Source organism: Poromitra crassiceps, assembly GCF_964638095.1.
Source record: "Poromitra crassiceps genome assembly, chromosome: 2".
Lineage (NCBI taxonomy): Eukaryota > Metazoa > Chordata > Actinopteri > Beryciformes > Melamphaidae > Poromitra > Poromitra crassiceps.
Genome location: NC_139624.1, coordinates 15,426,886 through 15,451,413, shown reverse-complemented (window position 1 = coordinate 15,451,413; position 24,528 = coordinate 15,426,886). Strand labels below are relative to the sequence as shown.

The 24,528-nt window shown below is 44.7% G+C and overlaps 1 protein-coding gene across 1 annotated transcript; it reads right to left on the bottom strand.

Moving 5' to 3' along the window:
- Nucleotides 1-23,534, bottom strand: gcm2 (glial cells missing transcription factor 2; the record flags this gene model as incomplete). Its single annotated transcript, XM_083632354.1, has 8 exons — nt 23,105-23,534; nt 19,832-19,895; nt 15,376-15,564; nt 13,346-13,458; nt 13,101-13,226; nt 1,813-2,078; nt 873-1,128; nt 1-315 (listed from the first exon to the last, which is right to left on the bottom strand). The coding sequence occupies exons 1-8, from the start codon at nt 23,192-23,194 to the stop codon at nt 1-3; spliced, it is 1,419 nt and encodes a 472-aa protein (XP_083488480.1). The 5' UTR covers nt 23,195-23,534.
- Between the last annotated feature and the right edge of the window lie 994 nt (nt 23,535-24,528).

Genomic DNA, 24,528 nt, shown 5'->3' with positions numbered 1-24,528 from the left:
TCAATACTCGTCGTATCGGTAGGTGTTGGGATAGCTGTAGCGGTAGTCATAGCCATCGGCTCGCTCCGTCTTGGTCTGCAGTGAGTCGGGCTGAAAGGACATAGACTTGATGACTCCTCCAGACTCCTCGCTCACCTTCACCTCAGAGGAGTAAGAGGAGGAGGCAGCGTCCTCCATGAGTGAGGAGCAGCCGGGGAGCACGGGGGTTTTAGGAGGAACACAGGACTGGTAGGCTGGCAGGCCGGCGCTAGGCTTAGGACACGACTGGTAGGACGGGAGAGCTCCGGGAGGCTTTGGACATGGCTGGTAGGAGACCTGGAGAGAGGAGAGGTGATAGGAGAGAGACAGGAGAGGAGAGGAGAGAGGAGAGGAGGGGAGGAGAGGAGAGGAGAGGGGAGAGGAGAGGAGAGGAGAGGAGAGGAGAGGAGAGGAGAGGAGAGGAGAGGAGAGGAGAGGAGAGGAGAGGAGGAGAGGAGAGGAGAGGTGATAGGAGAGGAGAGGAGAGGAGAGGAGAGGAGAGGAGAGGAGAGGAGAGGAGAGGAGAGGAGAGGAGAGGAGAGGAATATTTCAGAATGACAGTTGTCTGCATTAAAGTCAACCCCATGTGGCCACCTCAATCTTGGAAAAATGAAGCCAATGCAGAAGTACAGTTCCTCAAATGGCCACTTGAGGCTGGCTCCAAAAGCGAGTAATTCCCCATAGACCCCCATATTAAAATGCCCAACTTTACAGCAAAAATAAACATGTTTACTTGAGGCTTCAAAAAGGCAGTCCAAAACCAAAGGGTGACGTCCCGGTGGCTACGCCCATAATTTACAGTCTATATGTTTGATACTGATATATAGGATATATAGGCATCAGTTCATTATTACCTTGGTTGTGGTGGTGATGATGGTCTGCAGGGCTGCGGGGGAGCCCGGGGGGTTGCCGGGGTAACGGCAGGGGTATTCTGGGCTGTAGTAATGGTGGTTCTCACTGTAGGGGGCGGAGCTCTTCACGCTGTAGGGGGCAGAGCTCTTCAGCAGCTCCTTCCAGCCGTGAGGCTTGGTCTGCGGGTCGAACGAGGAAGACGAGCAGGAGAGAGGAGCTGAGGAAGATGAGGAAGAGGAGCCCAGGACCGGAGCTACCCTGCTGACACACATGCATGCACGCGCGCGCGGGCACACACACACACACACACACACACACACACACACACACACACACACACACACACACACACACACACACGCACACACACACACACACACACACACACACACACCTGTGTTAAAGGAACACGCCAACATTTTGGGAGATTGGCCTATTTGCCATATTGCTGATAGTAAGACGAGAAGATAGATGTCCATCTCTTTTCTGTATGTGTGTGCACTGTGCAGTAGAAAAGTAGCCATCTGCCACTCTCGCTAGTTAGCTTAGCACAATGAATGGTAGTCATTGGTACTGGCTAGCCTACCCCTGTTAAGTCACCAATCACAGATTCCAACAGCTCCAAAACGCTCTTCTGTACATGTTGTGACTTGTGCATTCACCACGTTATGAATAATGTAAAATTACCAGACATTATAATTTTCGGAGCAAATACATAGTCAAAACTACTAGAAGAATAACAGTTAAAAAAGTGGATTAAAAAATAATTTGCTTAATGCGAAATTGCTTCACAATTTTTACACACAGTACAGGGCCTTTAATAGGCGCACACATACACATACACACACACACACACACGCACGCACGCACGCACGCACGCACGCACGCACGCATACACACACACACACACACACACACACACACACACACACACACACTGACCTGGGGTCACAGAGGTCAGAGGTGGCTGGATAGGAGGAAGAGGTGAGATATCCGGGGAAGTCGTAGCCACACCCCGGCCGGGCCATGTACAGCCTGGGATTGGTTGATTTCTGCAAGGTGGGAGGGGCCTCTCCCAGGGCATTGTGGGAGTTGTAGTATGGCTCAGGGCTCTGGAATGCTGGGTAATGCTGAGGGAAGTTAGACTCCGAGATGAAGGAGTATCGCTCCGGAGCCTCCACACATGACAGCAGAGTAGGGCCCAGAGCCTGTAAACAAATAAACAACAATAAACAACTTCAACAGAGCCTGTAAATGACAACAATAAACAACAATAAACAACTTCAACAGAGCCTGTAAACAAATAAACAACAATAAACAACTTCAAGAGAGCCTGTAAACAACAATAGACAACTCCAGCAGAGCCCAAACAACAACCACAAACAACTTCAACAGAGCCTGTAAACAACAACAATAGACAACTTCAACAGAGCCCAAACAACAACCACAAACAACTTCAACAGAGCCTAAACAACAACAATAGACAACTTCAACAGAGCCCAAACAACAAGCACCTTCAAAAGAGGCTGTAAACAACAACAACAAATTCAACAGAGCGTAAACAACAAACAACTTCAACAGAGCCTGTTAACAACAACAATAAACAACATCAATATAGCCTGTAAACAAAAAACACCTTCAACAGAGCCTCTAAACAACAACAAACCTTCAACAGAGCCTGTAAACAACAGGTGGGGCTAGGGAAAAGGGGACACAGCTAGGGATAGATCGGCAGTACGTCATTTTGTAAGGGACACATGGTCTCTCCCCCTTTTAGGGGGAAACCACAAGCCACTCGCCGTTGACTTCCATGTAAAATAGCAGTACCAAAAAAGTATATAGAACAATAACATAATTAATCTTGTTTATTAATGACACAAAGACACCATGACATGACAATATATTACAACTTGGCTGGCTACAGAATGCGCAAGATACATTGGAAATATTACTTTTTGCCCCATCTAACATCATGTAACTCATGACCCGTCTCTGACCTAGTTCCGGTGTCCACCTGTTGCTAATTTAGTCTTCCGACATTAAATGCTGTTTTTTATTCATTTATTTGACCTTTATTTAACCAGGTTAGTCTCATTGGGATTGAAAATCTCTTTTTCAAGAGAGACCTGGCCAAGAAAGCAGCATAAAGTTACAGACACATTTTAACATAAACAATACAAACAAAAACATCTAAAACGTAAGAAAATACACATCCATTTACTCAGCAACAGGGTTCATTATGGATCAAAACATTTGCAGACCTGGATTTCAGCTTCGTCCATATGTTTTACCCTGGTTTTAAAAATACTCATAGGGACTATGAGCACCTGGAGGTTTAGTGAGCGTTGGGACTAGCACCTGGAGGTTTAGTGAGCATAGGGACTAGCACCTGGAGGTTTAGTGAGCATAGGGACTAGCACCTGGAGGTTTAGTGAGCATAGGGACTAGCACCTGGAGGTTTAGTGAGCATAGGGACTAGCACCTGGAGGTTTAGTGAGCATAGGGACTAGCACCTGGAGGTTTAGTGAGCATAGGGACTAGCACCTGGAGGTTTAGTGAGCGTTGGGACTAGCACCTGGAGGTTTAGTGAGCATAGGGACTAGCACCTGGAGGTTTAGTGAGCGTTGGGACTAGCACCTGGAGGTTTAGTGAGCATAGGGACTATATAGCACCTGGAGGTTTAGTGAGCATAGGGACTAGCACCTGGAGGTTTAGTGAGCATAGGGACTAGCACCTGGAGGTTTAGTGAGCATAGGGACTAGCACCTGGAGGTTTAGTGAGCATAGGGACTAGCACCTGGAGGTTTAGTGAGCGTTGGGACTAGCACCTGGAGGTTTAGTGAGCATAGGGACTAGCACCTGGAGGTTTAGTGAGCGTTGGGACTAGCACCTGGAGGTTTAGTGAGCATAGGGACTATATAGCACCTGGAGGTTTAGTGAGCATAGGGACTAGCACCTGGAGGTTTAGTGAGCATAGGGACTATATAGCACCTGGAGGTTTAGTGAGCATAGGGACTAGCACCTGGAGGTTTAGTGAGCATAGGGACTAGCACCTGGAGGTTTAGTGAGCATAGGGACTATATAGCACCTGGAGGTTTAGTGAGCGTTATAGGGACTAGCACCTGGAGGTTTAGTGAGCATAGGGACTAGCACCTGGAGGTTTAGTGAGCATAGGGACTAGCACCTGGAGGTTTAGTGAGCATAGGGACTAGCACCTGGAGGTTTAGTGAGCATAGGGACTATATAGCACCTGGAGGTTTAGTGAGCATAGGGACTAGCACCTGGAGGTTTAGTGAGCATAGGGACTAGCACCTGGAGGTTTAGTGAGCATAGGGACTAGCACCTGGAGGTTTAGTGAGCATAGGGACTAGCACCTGGAGGTTTAGTGAGCATAGGGACTAGCACCTGGAGGTTTAGTGAGCATAGGGACTAGCACCTGGAGGTTTAGTGAGCATAGGGACTAGCACCTGGAGGTTTAAGCTTCTGGCATACTCTTTGCGCCCAGCCAAGCGCATAGGGCGCGCGCCGATTATGACGTAATCGCACGGGGCGTGTCGGGGGGCGAGGCCTGAGCGCAGCGCGGCGCGTCCATGGAGATTTTTCTATCAGCGCGTCGGGTTTTGCTGCCTGTGCCTGTAGATCTCCGTGGTAGGCTATCAGCGGACATCTGCTGTGATTGAGTCCTCACCATCGTACAGCCGCCTTCAAAGCATGATGTTCGATTATAACGAACTAGTTGTGTGCCTGAGCCTTCCCAAATGTTGAGGGTCGTTTTTTAGAATTTAATACATAGAATTGGGAACGTTACATTCAATTTCATTCAGACTGCCTGGCGCCTGGAGCTGCGCACTGAGTATGTTTTGTTTTGGCCTGCGCCGAGTGCGCGCGCCCTCCTCGGAGCCCCGCCTCCAGCGCGTGCGTGAAGAGTATGCCAGAAGCTTTAGTGAGCATAGGGACTAGCACCTGGAGGTTTAGTGAGCATAGGGACTAGCACCTGGAGGTTTAGTGAGCGTTTGAGTTCATTCCAGGCCAGAGGGGCAGACACCTGGAAAGCTTTCTTGCCAAACTCAGTCCTTGTCTTAGGTACAGTCAGCAGGATGCAGTTTTGAGGCCTAAGCTGATAAGAACTATTTTCTTGTATATTAATGCAGGAGCACAGATAAGATGGTAGTTGTCTCAAGACGGCCTTATAAATGAAAATGAACCAATGAGACATCTCCGTAACGTTAAGGAGGGCCAGCCTACGCTCATGTAGAGGGTACAGTGATGTGTCCGGGACTTCAAACTTGTCACAAACCTAAGTGCACCATGATACACTGTGTCCAGCTTTCACAACGCTGTCGCAGGTGCAGACATATAAAGAATGTCACCATAATCTAATATTGGCAAGAAGGTAGCCAAAACAAGCCTCTTTGTAGCTTCAGCAGAAAAACACGCTCTGTTTCTGAAATAAAGACCTAACTTCAGTCTGAGTTTTTTGACAAGAGTGTCAATATGTGCTTTAAAAGTAAGACCATCATCTATTATAAAACGGCTCTCTCAAATCAAGCAATCTGATTGGTTCCAGCCATTGTATAAATCCAATAACCCACTCCTATAACCCATGGCCATGGGTTATTGGTTGCCATGGCAACTCTCTTACTAAAAGCCTTTGGTTACCTCAAAAAAAACAAATGGCGGAGACAGCTGTCAGATCCTTGTGAATCGATCTTCGCTTATAACTTTACTAATACTTCGCAGAAAATTATGTTTTGTACAAGAATAGATGCGGGCTAATGTCTTCTTTGCAAAAAAAAGGCTGTTAACCCCGCATTTAACCCCGTAACGTTAGTTGGTGTCGGGCTTTGCAGAAAGCACTCAGCTTCTCAGCAAGCGCTGAGAATGCAGCGCTGCGCTCGAGCTGCCTGTCGGGCTTTCCAGAAAGCTCTCAGCTTCTCAGCAAGCGCCAGGATTGGCCAATGTCAACTTCAGTCTCCAGAACGATCCAATCAAATCACCCGCACGTCTATCTTCTTGCTAGAGGTCCCGCCTTACAGTAGTGTTTCAACTGACTCTATCAGAATACCATGCCAGTCGGACTTATAGTATTATTATTATATTTATATTATCATACTTGGAAACCGTTTTATAAAAGCAATATAGCACTCGAGCAGCGTGTGTTGTGGCATATATCCCGCTGATCAGTTGTTATCCCACTCGGCCTGCGGCCTCGTGGGATAACAACTGATCACTGGGATATATTTGCCACAACACACTAGCTCTCATGCTATATTGCTTAATTATAAAACGGCTCTCTCAAATCAAGCAATCTGATTGGTTCACAGCCATTGTATAAATCCAATAACCCACTCCAATAACCCATGGCCATGGGTTATTGGTTGCCATGGCAACTCTCTTACTAAAAGCCTTTGGTTACCTAAAAAAAAACAAATGGCGGAGACAGCTGTCAGATCCTTGTGAATCGATCTTCGCTTATAACTTTACTAATACTTCGCAGAAAATTATGTTTTGTACAAGAATAGATGCGGGCTAATGTCTTCTTTGCAAAAAAAAGGCTGTTAACCCCGCATTTAACCCCGCATTTAACCCCGTAACGTTAGTTGGTGTTGGGCTTTGCAGAAAGCACTCAGCTTCTCAGCAAGCGCTGAGAATGCAGCGCTGCGCTCAAGCTGCCTGTCGGGGTTTCCAGAAAGCTCTCAGCTTCTCAGCAAGCGCCAGGATTGGCCAATGTCAACTTCAGTCTCCAGAACGATCCAATCAAATCACCCGCACGTCTATCTTCTTGCTAGAGGTCCCGCCTTACAGTAGTGTTTCAACTGACTCTATCAGAATACCATGCCAGTCGGACTTATAGTATTATTATTATATTTATATTATCATACTTGGAAACCGTTTTATAAAAGCAATATAGCACTCGAGCAGCGTGTGTTGTGGCATGCGGCCTCGTGGGATAACAACTGATCAGCGGGATATATTTGCCACAACACACTAGCTCTCATGCTATATTGCTTAATTATAAAACGGCTCTCTCAAATCAAGCAATCTGATTGGTTCACAGCCATTGTATAAATCCAATATTGGTTGCCATGGCAACTCTCTTACTAAAAGCCTTTGGTTACCTAAAAAAAACAAATGGCGGAGACAGCTGTCAGATCCTTGTGAATCGATCTTCGCTTATAACTTTACTAATACTTCGCAGAAAATTATGTTTTGTACAAGAATAGATGCGGGCTAATGTCTTCTTTGCAAAAAAAAGGCTGTTAACCCCGCATTTAACCCCGTAACGTTAGTTGGTGTCGGGCTTTGCAGAAAGCACTCAGCTTCTCAGCAAGCGCTGAGAATGCAGCGCTGCGCTCGAGCTGCCTGTCGGGCTTTCCAGAAAGCTCTCAGCTTCTCAGCAAGCGCCAGGATTGGCCAATGTCAACTTCAGTCTCCAGAACGATCCAATCAAATCACCCGCACGTCTATCTTCTTGCTAGAGGTCCCGCCTTACAGTAGTGTTTCAACTGACTCTATCAGAATACCATGCCAGTCGGACTTATAGTATTATTATTATATTTATATTATCATACTTGGAAACCGTTTTATAAAAGCAATATAGCACTCGAGCAGCGTGTGTTGTGGCATATATCCCGCTGATCAGTTGTTATCCCACTCGGCCTGCGGCCTCGTGGGATAACAACTGATCAGCGGGATATATTTGCCACAACACACTAGCTCTCATGCTATATTGCTTAAACCTAAATACTTATAGGTCGACACTCTTTCAATAACCTTGCCCTGCGTAGTCATTATGCCTGGGACAATTGGTTCCTTCTTAGATTTGGAAAAAACCATAAGCTTGGTCTTGCCTGCATTCAAGACAAGCTTCAGCTGGTGCAACTGTCCCTGTTGTAGTGGAGCCCAGCATCATTGTAGGCTACTTAGCTCAGGCTAGACTGCCGTAACATGTGACGAGTCACGTGATTTTCCGGTGTATCTTGCGCATTCTATGGCCAGACGAGTTGTCATATATTGTCATGTCATGGTGTCTTTGCGTCATTAATAAACAAAATCAATTATTAATTAGTTTTCTTTCTTTCTTTCTTTTTGGTACTGCTATTTTACATTGAAGTCAACGGCGAGTGTTTTCCCCCTAAAAGGGAGCGGGACCATATTGCCGATCTAGCGTATAGGAAAGTCTGGGTTTGAAGGGTGGGTAGGGGGAGTTGCTAGGGGGTGGGCGGTGGGAGGGGGCATGGTCAGGAAAGGGGCAGGGCTAGGGAAAAGGATAGGGATACCTTCCTAGGAAGGTTGTAGAGAATCAGAATGCAAGAGGTGGGTAGGGGGAGTGGCTTAGGGGTATGTTGGTGGGTCAGGGTCAGGGTTCTGATCCGACTCACAAAATGTGTGACTAGCAGAAGAGTATTGGCCTTGGAGGAGGTCTGTGCTCTCCGAGTTATTCGTGTTTTAAGGATGAGGAGAGGTCACATGTGTTTAAGGATGTTGGTTGTTGGTCTCAGAGAGGTCACCTGTGTTTTCAGGATGTTGGTTGTTGGTATCAGAGAGGTCACCTGTGTTTTCAGGATGTTGGTTGTTGGTCTCAGAGAGGTCACCTGCGTTTTAGAGATGTTGGTTGTTGGTCTCAGAGAGGTCACCTGCATTTTAAGGATGTTGGTTCTTGGTCTCAGAGAGGTCACATGTGTTTAAGGATGTTGGTTGTTGGTCTCAGAGAGGTCACCTGCGTTTTAGAGATGTTGGTTGTTGGCCTCAGACAGGTCACATGTGTTTTCAGGATGTTGGTTGTTGGTCTCAGAGAGTTCACCTGTGTTTTCAGGATGTTGGTTGTTGGTCTCAGAGAGGCCACTAGTGTTTAAGGATGTTGGTTGTTGGTATCAGAGAGGTCACCTGTGTTTTCAGGATGTTGGGTTTTGGTCTCAGAGAGGTCACCTGCGTTTTCAAGATGTTGGTTGTTGGTCTCAGAGAGGTCACGTGTGTTTTCAGGATGTTGGGTTTTGGTCTCAGAGAGGTCACCTGCGTTTTAAGGGTGTTGGTTGTTGGTCTCAGAGAGGTCACCTGTGTTTTCAGGATGTTGGTTGTTGGTTTCAGAGAGGTCACCTGTGTTTTCAGGATGTTGGTTGTTGGTCTCAGAGAGGTCACCTGTGTTTTCAGGATGTTGGTTGTTGGTCTCAGAGAGGTCACCTGTGTTTTCAGGATGTTGGTTGTTGGTCTCAGAGAGGTCACCTGTGTTTTCAGGATGTTGGGTTTTGGTCTCAGAGAGGTCACCTGCGTTTTAAGGATGTTGGTTGTTGGTCTCAGAGAGGTCACCTGCGTTTTAAGGATGTTGGTTGTTGGTCTCAGAGAGGTCACCTGTGTTTTCAGGATGTTGGTTGTTGGTCTCAGAGAGGTCACCTGTGTTTTCAGGATGTTGGGTTTTGGTCTCAGAGAGGTCACCTGCGTTTTAAGGATGTTGGTTGTTGGTCTCAGAGAGGTCACCTGCGTTTTAAGGATGTTGGTTCTTGGTCTCAGAGAGGTCACCTGTGTTTTCAAGATGTTGGTTGTTGGTCTCAGAGAGGTCACCTGGATTTTAAGGATGTTGGTTGTTGGTCTCAGAGAGGTCACATGTGTTTTCAGGATGTTGGTTGTTGGTCTCAGAGAGGTCACCTGGATTTTAAGGATGTTGGTTGTTGGTCTCAGAGAGGTCACATGTGTTTTCAGGATGTTGGTTGTTGGTCTCAGAGAGGTCACCTGTGTTTTCAGGATGTTGGTTGTTGGTCTCAGAGAGGTCACCTGCGTTTTAAGGATGTTGGTTGTTGGTCTCTGAGAGGTCACATGTGTTTAAGGATGTTGGTTGTTGGTCTCTGAGAGGTCACATGTGTTTTAAGGATGTTGGTTGTTGGTCTCAGAGATGTCACCTGTGTTTTCAGGATGTTGGTTGTTGGTCTCAGAGAGGTCACCTGCGTTTTAAGGATGTTGGTTGTTGGTCTCTGAGAGGTCACATGTGTTTAAGGATGTTGGTTCTTGGTCTCAGAGAGGTCACCTGTGTTTTCAGGATGTTGGTTGTTGGTCTCAGAGAGGTCACCTGCATTTTAAGGATGTTGGGTTTTGGTCTCAGAGAGGTCACCTGCGTTTTAAGGATGTTGGTTGTTGGTCTCAGAGAGGTCACCTGCGTTTTAAGGATGTTGGTTGTTGGTCTCAGAGAGGTCACCTGTGTTTTCAAGATGTTGGTTGTTGGTCTCAGAGAGGTCACCTGCGTTTTAAGGATGTTGGTTGTTGGTCTCAGAGAGGTCACATGTGTTTTAAGGATGTTGGTTGTTGGTCTCAGAGAGGTCACCTGCGTTTTAAGGATGTTGGTTCTTGGTCTCAGAGAGGTCACCTGTGTTTTCAAGATGTTGGTTGTTGGTCTCAGAGAGGTCACCTGCGTTTTAAGGATGTTGGTTGTTGGTCTCAGAGAGGTCACCTGCGTTTTAAGGATGTTGGTTGTTGGTCTCAGAGAGGTCACCTGCGTTTTAAGGATGTTGGTTGTTGGTCTCAGAGAGGTCACCTGCGTTTTAAGGATGTTGGTTGTTGGTCTCAGAGAGGTCACCTGCGTTTTAAGGATATTGGTTGTTCGTCTCAGAGAGGTCACCTGCGTTTTAAGGATGTTGGTTGTTGGTCTCAGAGAGGTCACCTGTGTTTTAAGGATGTTGGTTGTTGGTCTCAGAGAGGTCACCTGTGTTTTAAGGATGTTGGTTGTTGGTCTCAGAGAGGTCACCTGTGTTTTAAGGATGTTGGTTGTTGGTCTCAGAGAGGTCACCTGTGTTTTAAGGATGTTGGTTGTTGGTCTCAGCGAGGTCACATGTGTTAAGGATGTTGGTTGTTGGTCTCAGAGAGGTCACATGTGTTAAGGATGTTGGTTGTTGGTCTCAGAGAGGTCACGTGTGTTAAGGATGTTGGTTGTTGGTCTCAGAGAGGTCACGTGTGTTAAGGATGTTGGTTGTTGGTCTCAGAGAGGTCACGTGTTTTAAGGATGTTGGTTGTTGGTCTCAGAGAGGTCACGTGTTTTAAGGATGTTGGTTGTTGGTCTCAGAGAGGTCACCTGTGTTTTAAGGATGTTGGTTGTTGGTCTCAGAGAGGTCACATGTGTTAAGGATGTTGGTTGTTGGTCTCAGAGAGGTCACATGTGTTAAGGATGTTGGTTGTTGGTCTCAGAGAGGTCACGTGTGTTAAGGATGTTGGTTGTTGGTCTCAGAGAGGTCACGTGTGTTAAGGATGTTGGTTGTTGGTCTCAGAGAGGTCACGTGTTTTAAGGATGTTGGTTGTTGGTCTCAGAGAGGTCACGTGTTTTAAGGATGTTGGTTGTTGGTCTCAGAGAGGTCACCTGTGTTTTAAGGATGTTGGTTGTTGGTGTCAGAGAGGTCACCTGTGTTTTAAGGATGTTGGTTGTTGGTCTCAGAGAGGTCACCTGTGTTTTAAGGATGTTGGTTGTTGGTGTCAGAGAGGTCATCTGTGTTTTCAGGATGTTGGTTGTTGGTATCAGAGAGGTTTCATGTGTTTAAGGATGTTGGTTTTTGGTCTCAGAGAGGTCACATGTGTTTAAGGATGTTGGTTCTTGGTCTCGGAGAGGTCTATATCTTTATCTTTATTGTTTATTTGAGCAGGGACAGTACACAATAAACATATTGCACCAGAGATAGCTAAGAGCTAATTTGCATCTGTAGTCCCTGGTTTTCAGAGAGGTCACCTGTGTTTTCAGGATGTTGGTTGTTGGCAGGGGCGGACTGGGATCATAATTCAGGCCGGGCATTAGATACCAAGCAGGCCAGGCCAATACAAAAATTTGGGTCGTTCGAAGCTCAATTTGGGCTGTTTGAAGCCCGATTTGGGCCGTTTGAAGCCCAATTTGGGCCGTTTGAAGCCAGATTTGGGTTGTTTAAAGCCAGATTTGGGCTGTTTGAAGCCCGATTTGGGCCGTTTGAAGCCCAATTTCTGTATGCAATTTTTTTTTTACCTTTTATCTTACTTTTTATTTATTTTTATTTTTACTTATTTTTTATGTATTTCTAAAACCAACTGTTTACACATGCACCCTATGCACTTTACATGTGTATAAACAATGTTGCGTCCTGCACCCTTGCGGCTCAGATCCATGTACGCTGAGGGACACGAGGAACCAAATGCACTATCTCGGTCTGATCACACTGAGCTCCCTTCCTATTTCCCTTCTTGTGTATGTATGTATTTTGTATTTTGTGACCGAAATGAAATACAATATGTTTACTTGCAACGGTGATGAACTGTAGAAACTGAATTGCCCCCCGGGGATAAATAAAGTTTTCTCAACTCAACTCAACTCAACTCAACTCAACTCAACTCAATTTGGGCCGTTTGAAGCCCAATTTGGGCCAAGTCCAATTTTACAATGAGATGCACCCACTTTAAACCTGAATAAAGTAATAAAACCACTAGTAAACCAGTAGGCGGCGCCTGGCCTGCTGTTCAGTGAGTGGCCTGGCCTGGCCTGCAAAAAAAAAAAAAAAAAAAAAAAAAAAATTTTTTTTTGGCAGGCCAGGCCAGGCCGGGCCACCGGGCATTTGCCCGACGTGCCCGATTATGCAGTCCGCCACTGGTTGTTGGTCTCAGAGAGGTCACATGTGTTTTAAGGATGTTGGTTTTTGGTCTCAGAGAGGTCACCTGTGTTTTAAAGATGTTGGTTGTTGGTATCAAAGAGGTCACCTGTGTTTTAAGGATGTTGGTTGTTGGTCTCAGAGAGGTCACATGTGTTTTAAGGATGTTGGTTCTTGGTCTCAGAGAGGTCACCTGTGTTTTAAAGATGTTGGTTGTTGGTCTCAGAGAGGTCACCTGTGTTTTAAAGATGTTGGTTGTTGGTCTCAAAGAGGTCACCTGTGTTTTAAAGATGTTGGTTGTTGGTCTCAAAGAGGTCACCTGTGTTTTAAAGATGTTGGTTGTTCGTCTCAGAGAGGCCACCTGTGTTTTAAAGATGTTGGTTGTTGGTCTCAGAGAGGTCACCTGTGTTTTAAAGATGTTGGTTGTTGGTCTCAAAGAGGTCACCTGTGTTTTAAGGATGTTGGTTGTTGGTCTCAAAGAGGTCACCTGTGTTTTAAAGATGTTGGTTGTTCGTCTCAGAGAGGCCACCTGTGTTTTAAAGATGTTGGTTGTTCGTCTCAGAGAGGTCACCTGTGTTTTAAAGATGTTGGTTGTTCGTCTCAGAGAGGTCACCTGTGTTTTAAAGATGTTGGTTGTTGGTCTCACCTGTGTTTCGATGAGCCGTCTCTTCTGTGTGAATGGAGGAGAGCTGACCCGCCTCTTCACTGAGCTTCGTCTGGCTTCAGTCTCTGACTTGGACTCAGGTCTGGGGTGGTCATGGACACCTTTAGCCTGGAATGTGTTCATTAGAATAGTTACTATTAACGAATCATAATGTATAATAGGAATGAGCATAATTGGAACTAGAGATGATGCTAGGATTAGATTAGTTTAGAGGTGGAGGTTGGCACCTGGAAGAAGATGGCTTTCCCGTCGATTCTCCAGAAGTTGGTGACGGGGTATCCACTGTGTCCACGACATGGCAGCAGCTCCAGACCAGCGTTACAGCTGGGACACAGCTTCTCTGTGACACACACACACACACACACACACACACACACACACACACACACACATGCACGCCCGCGCACACACACACACACATGCACACACGCGCACACACGCACGCATGCACGCACACGAAAGCAAACACACACACGCATTCACGCACGAACACACATGCACGAACACACACGCACACACACACATTCACGCACGCACGCTCGCACGCGCACACACGCACGCACACGAAAGCACACACACACACGCGCGCACGCATGCACGGACAAACACGCACGCACACACACACACACACACACACACACACACACACACACACGCACATATTTAGTTATTATATCCACATTACTGATGCTTATTTGAGCAAAAATATCAAAAATGTCATATTTTATGAAAGCACCAATAGTCATCCCTACAATATTGTTGCAATATCAATGTCGAGGTATTTGATCAAAACTATTGTGACATTTGATTTGGAAAGTGAAAAAAGGGGAGCTACTTGGAAATACATTTGATTTGGTCCATATCGCCCAGCCCCATTTGACTTTGACTTACAACTGAACATTTCGTCGACTTCAACTGAACATTTTGTCCACTTCAACTGAACATTTCGTCCACTTTAACTGAACATTTAGTCCACTTCAACTGAACATTTAGTCCACTTCAACTGAATATTTAGTCCACTTCAACTGAACATTTAGTCCACTTCAACTGAATATTTCGTCCACTTCAACTGAACATTAATTTTGTCTACTTCAACTGAACATTTAGTCCACTTCAACTGAACATTTCGTCCATTTCAACTGAACATTTTGTCCACTTCAACTGAACATTTCGTCCACTTCAACTGAACATTTCGTCCATTTCAACTGAACATTTCGTCCACTTCAACTGAACATTTTGTCCACTTCAACTGAACATGTTGTCCACTTCAACTGAACATTTAGTCTACTTCAACTGAACATTTTGTCCACTTCAACTGAACATTTAGTCTAGTTCAACTGAACATTTCGTCCACTTCAACTGAACATTTAGTCTAGTTCAACTGAACATTTCGTCCACTTCAACTGAACATTTAGTCTAGTTCAACTGAACATTTCGTCCACTTCAACTGAACATTTAGTCTAGTTCAACTGAACATTTCGTCCATTTCAACTGAACATTTCGTCCACTTCAACTGAACATTTAGTCTAGTTCAACTGAACATTTTGTCCACTTCAACTGAACATTTAGTCTAGTTCAACTGAACATTTCGTCCACTTCAACTGAACATTTAGTCTAGTTCAACTGAACATTTCGTCCACTTCAACTGAACATTTAGTCTAGTTCAACTGAACATTTCGTCCATTTCAACTGAACATTTCGTCCACTTCAACTGAACATTTAGTCTACTTCAACTGAACATTTCGTCCACTTCAACTGAACATTTAGTCTAGTTCAACTGAACATTTCGTCCACTTCAACTGAACATTTAGTCTAGTTCAACTGAACATTTAGACCACTTGGTAGAAAATACAGAGATGTCCTAAGTTGGTCCCTCTCCGCTGTGATGTCCTGAGTCGGTCACATCCGGTCTGAGGGATAAAATACCGTCACTTTGTCGCTGCGGGCAAGGGCCCGCAGCGGGCGAGCTGCAAATGCGAGCTGCAGGGCCAGCTTGGCGAGCTGCAGGACAGGCGAGCCCATGCAGCGGACGAGCCTAGGAATCGAGCGCGCGAGATGCCTAGTAGTAGCAAAAGTGTCCGACTCAGGACACGTGACGATAGAGCTGAACATTTAGCCCACTTCATAGAAAATACAGACATATATATCGTTCAGCCTAAAGATACTGATTTTTTTTTGTCCATGTTGCCCAGCTGTGTTCTTTTATAGAACAGTAATGACTCTCCATGGTTTTTGTGGTTAGGGCAGAGTTACTTACTCTGTTGTTTCTGCCGGGCCTTGTCACAGATGGCGGGGCGTAGCTGCATTCTGGAGCCGTCCTGCAGGGGGCAGCCTCTCGAACACACCACCACGCCCAGACACGACTTCTTCAGGATCTGACAGTTATGGTTGTTGGTGTTCCTCATGGCCCAGCCAGACAGGTGTCTCTGAGCATTCTTATCTTCACCTACAGACAATGGGATATATATGGGATTTATTGGAATGAATGGGAATAAACTGGAAATGTTTAGGTAGCCTAATTTATACTAACTGTATTTACCTGTCATACAGACATAAATAAACATTTTGTTTTGTCATAAGCAGATATGCATGCAAACATTTCTAATACAAATGTTAAAAATGACATTTTTGACTTAGACTATTTGTGAGTAGAACTTTAATGGATTATTTAATTGAACAACAACAGAATCAGAATCACTTTTATTGCCACAATATGCAAAATAACATACAAGGAATTTGTTGTAGTGTCTGTATGCAGTGCAGCGGTCATGTCAATATTCAGAGATAAAGAAGTAGGAAAGATAACTAAAGGACAATAACGTTGCAAGTGCAATCCAATATAAATATGAGTGGAGGAGTGTTCAGTAGACATTCAAATTTGAATTTACATGAATTTACAGTCTGAGTAAAATACACGTTAAATAGGCAGTGAATTTACATGAATTTACAGACCGAGTTAAATAGGCATTAAATTAAATATGAGTTAGAGTCTGAGCGGTGGTTAACAAGAGTAATCTGATGGTGTAAAGTTGTGGTCGGGGAAGCAGCTATAATACTTTAATTAGTGGCAAGTGAAGTCCAGCTGCTGTGGCTGCAAGGTGAGGTTTGATGGGGGGGGGGGGGGGGGGGCTCTCATGTCAGTGGGGGTTCAGCTGAGTTCAGGAGGAGGTAGTGGGGTTTGTGGGGGGGGGGGCTCTCATGTCAGTGGGGGTTCAGCTGAGTTCAGGAGGAGGTAGTGGGGTTTGTGGGGGGGGGGGGGCTCTCATGTCAGTGGTGGGTTCAGCTGAGTTCAGGAGGAGGTAGTGGGGTTTGTGGGGGGGGGGGGGGCTCTCATGTCAGTGGGGGGGTTCAGCTGAGTTCAGGAGGAGGTAGTGGGGTTTGTGGGGGGGGGGCTCTCATGTCAGTGGGGGGGTTCAGCTGAGTTCAGGAGGAGGTAGTGGGGTTTGTGGGGGGGGGCTCTCATGTCAGTGGGGGGTTCAGCTGAGTTCAGGAGGAGGTAGTGGGGTTTGTGGGGGGGGGGGGCTCTCATGTCAGTGGGGGGTTCAGCTGAGTTCAGGAGGAGGTAGTGGGGTTTGTGGGGGGGGGGGCTCTCATGTCAGTGGGGGGTTCAGCTGAGTTCAGGAGGAGGTAGTGGGGTTTGTGGGGGGGGGGGCTCTCATGTCAGTGGGGGGTTCAGCTGAGTTCAGGAGGAGGTAGTGGGGTTTGTGGGGGGGGGGGGCTCTCATGTCAGTGGGGGGTTCAGCTGAGTTCAGGAGGAGGTAGTGGGGTTTGTGGGGGGGGGGGGCTCTCATGTCAGTGGGGGGTTCAGCTGAGTTCAGGAGGAGGTAGTGGGGTTTGTGGGGGGGGGGCTCTCATGTCAGTGGGGGGTTCAGCTGAGTTCAGGAGGAGGTAGTGGGGTTTGTGGGGGGGGGGGGGCTCTCATGTCAGTGGGGGGTTCAGCTGAGTTCAGGAGGAGGTAGTGGGGTTTGTGGGGGGGGGGGGCTCTCATGTCAGTGGGGGTTCAGCTGAGTTCAGGAGGAGGTAGTGGGGTTTGTGGGGGGGGGGCTCTCATGTCAGTGGGGGGTTCAGCTGAGTTCAGGAGGAGGTATTGGGGTTTGTGGGGGGGGGGGCTCTCATGTCAGTGGGGGTTCAGCTGAGTTCAGGAGGAGGTAGTGGGGTTTGTGGGGGGGGGGGCTCTCATGTCAGTGGGGGGTTCAGCTGAGTTCAGGAGGAGGTAGTGGGGTTTGTGGGGGGGGGGGGCTCTCATGTCAGAGGGGGGTTCAGCTGAGTTCAGGAGGAGGTAGTGGGGTTTGTGGGGGGGGGGGGGGCTCTCATGTCAGTGGGGGGTTCAGCTGAGTTCAGGAGGAGGTAGTGGGGTTTGTGGGGGGTGTTGGTGGATTCCTTGGTGGAAGGGGTTTTTTGGGCCTTGTTGGTGAGGCCAATGGCGGTTGAGAAGAAACTATTCTTGTGGCGGGAGGTTCTGGTCTTGACAGACCTCAGTCTCTTGCCGAGGGGGAGTGTTTTGAAGAGTTTGTGACCAGGGTGCGGGGGGGAGGGGGGTCGGCCATGATCTTACGAGACCACTTCAGTGTCCTGGTTGCATGCAGGTACTGCAGGGATGGCAGGTTGCATCCGATCACCTTCTCAGCACAGCGGATGATGCGCTGCAGTCTGTTAATGTCTTTGAGAGTGGCAGCAGCATACCAGACGGTGATGGAGGAGGTCTTTGGCACTTTGAATTTCTTCAGCTGTCGCACAAAGTACATCTTCTGCTGTGCCTTCTTGGTGAGAGCGCTGATGTTCAGCTCCCATTTTAGGTCATGGCTGATGATGGCTCCCAGGAAGCGGAAGGACTCCACAGTTTTGACTGGGGAGTCACCCAGGGAATCCACAATCATCTCCACTGTCTTTTGAGCATTTAACACCAGGTTGTTTTGACTGCACCAGGTCACCAGGTGGTCAACCTCCTGCCTGTATTCGGACTCATCTCCGTCTGTGATGAGCCCTATGAAGGGTGGTCTCATCCACGAACTTGATGTACAGTCCGAAAAAGTATGGAGAGAGGAAAAAAACTCTCGTAACTCTCTCGTAACGGGACAAGCCCCGTCTTTTATTGTCACACGAACACCACAACACATGCATGCGGCCACAACACACTCATGCTGACGGTGGCCGGTGAAAAGTGTCCTCTGCATTTAACCCATCCAGGCATGTCCTTTCCTCCGGGGGGCAGGCCAGGAGCAGTGGTCGCTTTCTCGTACAGCGCCCGGGGATCAACTTCGGGTGTTGTCGTCACTGGTCGGATGACGATGACGATCTGATCTTCTGCATGTTTTTAGGACACCGCCCTGGGCAGCACCGGTGCTGATAGTCCGAAAGTCAGTTATATGTTTGCCCAGCCTCACGTGCTGCTTCCTGTCAGTCAGGAATTTCTGTGGTCCATCTGCAAATGGGGTCGGGCACACCCAGCTGCATGGAGAGTTTCTCTTGTAGTAGGGCTGGGATGATCGTGTTGAAGGCTGAGCTAAAGTCCACGAACAGGATCCTGGCATAGGTTCCTGCAGTGTCCAGGTATGTGAGGATGTAGCGGAGGGCCATTTTTATTCCATCGTCTACAGCAGCAACAATAACAACAATGGTCCATTTCCCCCATCACATGCACAGATCATTCCCAGCATCATGCACACTACGACTACGTACATTTTACTTTTGGAATGGGACTTTTTCTTTTTGGAGATAGGGGATACATTTATTCAACACTCATGTTCTTTGTTGTTCCATGAAAGAATGCATTAAAGTTCTATTCACAAATCAAGTAAAAAAAATGTTTTTACATAATAATAATAATAACAACAACAACAACAACAACAACAACAACAACAACAACAATAATAATAATAATGTCCGCTTATGACCAAACAAAATGCTTATATTTATGTCAGTACAGTTAATATAAATTACCCCAAAATGTCCATTCCAGTTAATTCCCATCATTTCCTGTTAATTCGCATGGAAAGTTTTCAGCTTTGAATATTATATACTATACTACAATATAATAAATACTATACTATACTACTATATTACTATATAATACACACACACACACACACACACACACACACACACACACATGCACGCACACACGCACGCACGCACACACACACACACACACACACACACACACACACACACACACACACACACACACACACACACACACACACACACACACACACACACACACACAATTCAAAATGTCAAAATTTCCAAAATCCCATGCCATGGAACATTTCCGGGAAGTTTCCAGAAATTTACAGGAAATGTTCCGCCCCTTTGCAACCCTTTTTATGACATAACATGATGTAATGCAATTTATCATACATCTGCAATTGATCACGGCAGAAAGATTATTTCAATAGCTTCACATATACAAAAACATCAAAGAACATTGATCATCAGATTTGTCATTTGATTTACGATTAGATTTGTTTTTGGTTTGCTTCCGTAGGTTTAAATTAATGTGTAGATAACTGTAATTATGTATATAAGTGCGTATAAGAATATGGATAGAATAATATAAATGTGTAAGTACAGTATACACAAGTAAGAATATAAGTAGGCTATATAAGAACTTATAGATAGATAGATAGATAGATAGATAGATAGATAGATAGATAGATAGATAGATAGATAGATAGATAGATAGATAGATAGATAGAGCGAGCTTTGCTCACCGTTGTAGATGAAACGGACATAACCGTCTGTCCACTCCTGGAACGGGTCGAACTGCTTAGTGTCCTGCAAGAAGAGAGACAGACACATCAGAGAGACACACATCAGAGAGAGAGATAGACAAACAAGTCGAAGAGAAACATGTAGAAGAGGTTGTCTGAAAGAGCCATGTCATCTAAAATAAATAAATAAAAATCGACAAAGCCCTAAATTCAAATTCAAATAGAAGAATATAGCCGCAAGCGGCGATGGGCGGGGTTCAAGCCTTGCGCAGATGACAAAGCTTCTGATTCTGACTAGGACATCCTCCTTGATATATCTGACAAGTTTCGCGATCATTGGACAAACAGGTGTGGAGTTACAGCCTTTTTTATGTTAAGCCACGCCCATTTCTGGCGTTTATGGCGCCCCCTTTTGGTCGAATTGCACAAAATTTTACACACATGGTCTAGGATGGTCTCCGAAGACCTCCTGCAAGTTTCGTGAAGATTCCTTAATCGGTCATGAAGTGAGGACAATTTAGCTGTGAGGCCACGCCCTCTCACAACTTTAACGATCAATATCTCCGAAACTAAAGTAGATTTCAAAAATTCCAAATTCAGGATTGTAGAGCTTGTTCCATAGATGCTTCCTGTCGATTCTAGTGGAAATCGGTCCAACGGTCTAGGAGGAGATGCAAAAAATGTGTTTTCCAAACTTTTCCAAATATCTCAAAAACTTTCCAGGCGGACATTGAGGGTCCTTATGGCAAATTTGTAGAGCAGGTCCACCTGAACATCTGGAAAAAAAAAGTTTGAAAATCGGACCAACGGCGTGGAAGTTAAGGCCTTTAACGTAAAACCATCGATTATAGCGCCACCTTCAGGCCGATTCGAAAAATCTTTTTTGAGCACCTACCAGCCAACAATACCTGTCATTGGGCCAGGTTTCAGGTCTCTACCATTTACCAACTCACGGGAATTTGCGTTGGGGCAGATGAACAACAAGAATAATAATAATAATAATAATAATAAACCGGGTGAAAAACAATAGGGTTTCAGCCCCTTCAGGGCTTGAACCCCTAAAAATAATAATTTGGGGAAAACAATAAAAAAGTTAAAATAAAAATAAATAAAACATGCCATAGCCTCATAGGGAGCCTCATAGTCTTGAATGTGTTTTTAGCTGGGGAGTTGGTGGCACAGACCTGAGGTCAACAACATCAAACCATCTCACATCTCCTCATACTCCTCAAACACCTCTGTGTTGTTATTGACAACTGATTAGCCCCTTAGCCTTGTGACAGATTACAACAACCACCAGAGTCCCCACCAAAACAGTGAATCATTTATTTTCATTATAATTCCATCCATAAGTAACACAATGACAGAATGTGACATGTTTTTGTGCTCATGCGTGTTTGGTTCGGTTTGGTTTGGTTTGGTTTGGTTTCCTCTCCCAACTAGTCCAAACTGTTCTGACTGATCCAGACCAGTTTTTAAAGTTTGTATTTTTCTATTTTTCTATTTTTTTTTCCAATTCAGTTTAGTTTCAGTTAGTTTCCAGAGTGGGTTTGCTCATTTCAGTTAAGTTTTATTGTTCAAAAATGTTTCGTTTTAGTTTAGTTGTAGTAGTTTTTTTTAATCATGTGGGGGAATTTGTCAGAGGCAGATGTAAGAAGATGAGGATATAGGTGCAATACAAATACAACACTTTGTGAAAGGAGTTGACCCACTGCCTCCTCCTTCTTGTTGTGTTGAGTCGACCAAATGGACAGACTAAAACTAAAGACATTTTTCTGTCTATGTTTATCTTATTTCAGTTAGTTTGGTAAGTCTACAATATCATTTCAGTTATAGTTGTAGTCCCCCTCTAACGTAATTTTTTTTCTTTTTCTTTCATTTACTATTATTATTATTATTATTATTATTATTATTATTATTATTGTTGTTGTTGTTATTGTTATTGTTATTTATATTATTATGATCATTTGTTACACCTAGTTTTAGTTTTTAGTTTAGTTTTAGTTCACTGTAATAACCTTGATTCAAAGTGCATGAAAGATTATAGAGGTTAGACATGCTTCCATCTTACAGTCTATATGACCTCTAAGCCAAGGAGAGTCAATAAACTGTTAAATAGCGGCAGATATGTGTTTGTTTACTATTATATTTGTATGTGTTTAAAGCCCATATAGTGTCTGGTCCACGTTGTGACAATAAAATGAACAAAAAAGAAGTAATGTGTCAGAAGTCTCTTGTGAATCCTTAATATGTGTTTTCCCTCAATGCATTGATGTGAAATCAGTTTTTGGTTCAAAATAAAATGATAAATGTCATCATGTCTTCAGACTGACAGCAAACTAATATGAAGAAAGAGATCATATGCTTCTAATAAATATAATGTAAATATAATGTCATAACTTACTCCATATAAGCCTAAACTGCGGTGAAGTGAGGCCTACATCATTTGTCATTTGTTATTTCTTAATTTTGACTCTTGAGCGGCTGTAAGTTGATTTCTCAGGTGTGGACTAATCAAGTTTAACTTATCTTATAATAACAGCCTTTTCTCTTGTCTTAACACACACAAAAAACCCTCAAACCTAAACCATATGAACTCATGGCTTTTAACCATGAACTATACATCAGACATTTCAGCTGTTTGAGCATCTTTCCTCCAGCTCCCTGTTTGTTTCGAACAACTCTTCACCATGGCTCCACATTACAAGACCTTTTAGCCCCTTGTGAGCCTTTGCATTTCCTGATTTGACCTATATTGGATTTTATTTGGTTTTAATTTCATGTTTATTTCTTTTTAATTTTGTGTATGTATTCCCTATGTGTTTTAGAATGTCTGATTAAGGCTCTTCATTTAAATATCTGTGCTTATAATGTGTTCTTGCAAAGCTCTTGTAACTGTGTTTTCAAAGGTGCTAAAAAAACTATTATTAGTAGGCTACGTCATTATTTTTTATTTATTTTTATTATTATTATTATTGTTATTATTATTATTATTATTATTATTATTTCGTAACATAACCATAATGTAATACAACCTATGTGGTAATAATAGGCTATTGGTTAGTTGTTGTTCAACTTGACATTAAATTAATTTATTAATTTATTAGTTGATCAAAGATAGGCTGTCTATGTCATGGACAATGAATTAACTGGTTAGTCAAAGTCAACCTGTGGCCGTGGTAATAATTTAATACCGCCATTGGCAAATTGATTTATAAATTAACTCGACATTAAATGAAGGGCTAATTGGTGAAGGTGTTAATTGGTGTATACCTGTGGTAGTTTGGGGTCGTTGATGTCCCACGTTAGCTTCATGCCTACGGAGCAGACACAGTCCGCTTCGCGCTCCTCCGCTGCAGACATCTCCTCACAGCGCGAGACACATCTCACTTCACTTTACCGTAACTTTACCCTGATACCTTCACTTACTGTTTACATTAAGTTACTCCTTTAATTCAATTACTCTTCCAGTCAGTCCTTCACTCAGTGACGTCTCAGAAATTCTCCAGGAGTAAAAATCGTATAAAATCCGTGGATAAAAGGTAGGCTACAGATTGAAGGAGAGAATTGAGAGAAAACGGAGAAATAACGTGACCTTTAAACAGCTGAGAGCTTCTGTTCAACTCGACAGTTGACATTAAATCCAAGCTTTCGTGTTTTCTAGATCTGATTCTATTTTCCTCTTTGACCTGGCGCGTGCAGCTTCGCTGTCACAGGTGAGAGTGAACAGGTGAGACGGGCTCGAGCTGCCTGGAGGGAGGAGACACAAACACACACACGCACGCACGCACGCACACACACACACACACACACACACACACACACACACACACACACACACACACACACACACACACACACACACACACACACACACACACACACACACACACACACACACACACACACACACACAGAGTGAGGGGGGAGGAGGCGGCAGGGTTCCTTTTCCAAAGGCTAATTCAAGCACTTTTCAATGTGCATTTTCGAGCGTTTCCAGCACCTATTGTGGCCAATCACATTATTGTTATGGGCTATCTATAGGCTATAGGGTATTTTCTATATTTTGTCATCAATCATAGTCATAGGAGGAATAATAGCCAAGACCGAAATGTTTGTATGTGAACTGGTAGGCCTATCAAACAGTTAGGGTTATAAATTGGATATGCAAACATCGATATAGCCTACTTTGTAGTTTGTAACCCCCCCCCCCCCACACACACACACACACACACACACACACTTTTTCCAACGTTATTTTCTCTGTGAATGTTACCTCACTTGACTTCATTCACTCGTGTTTTTACTCAAACTGCAGACCTTTTGTCGGCCTCATGTTTGTTGTGATTGAAGTTTGATTTGTGCTTTTATTGTCAGTAAACCACAGCGGTCTGAAGGCATATATTCCAGAGTAAGCATATAGCCTAAGGCTATATTGATTATAGCCGAGTTGGATGTGATCAGTGTGCTTTATTATTAGTTGACTTGTCATATTTCTGGTTTTTGGTGAGAAAGTATCTGAGAAAAGATTCAGTCAGCAAAACACAACAAAACCCGTTAAACGGCCCAGTGTGTGTGTGTGTGTGTGTGTGTGTGTGTGTGTGTGTGTGTGTGTGTGTGTGTGTGTGTGTGTGTGTGTGTGTGTGTGTGTGTGTTGTGTAAACAGCAGAACAGCATCAACAGTGTTGCTCCCAAAA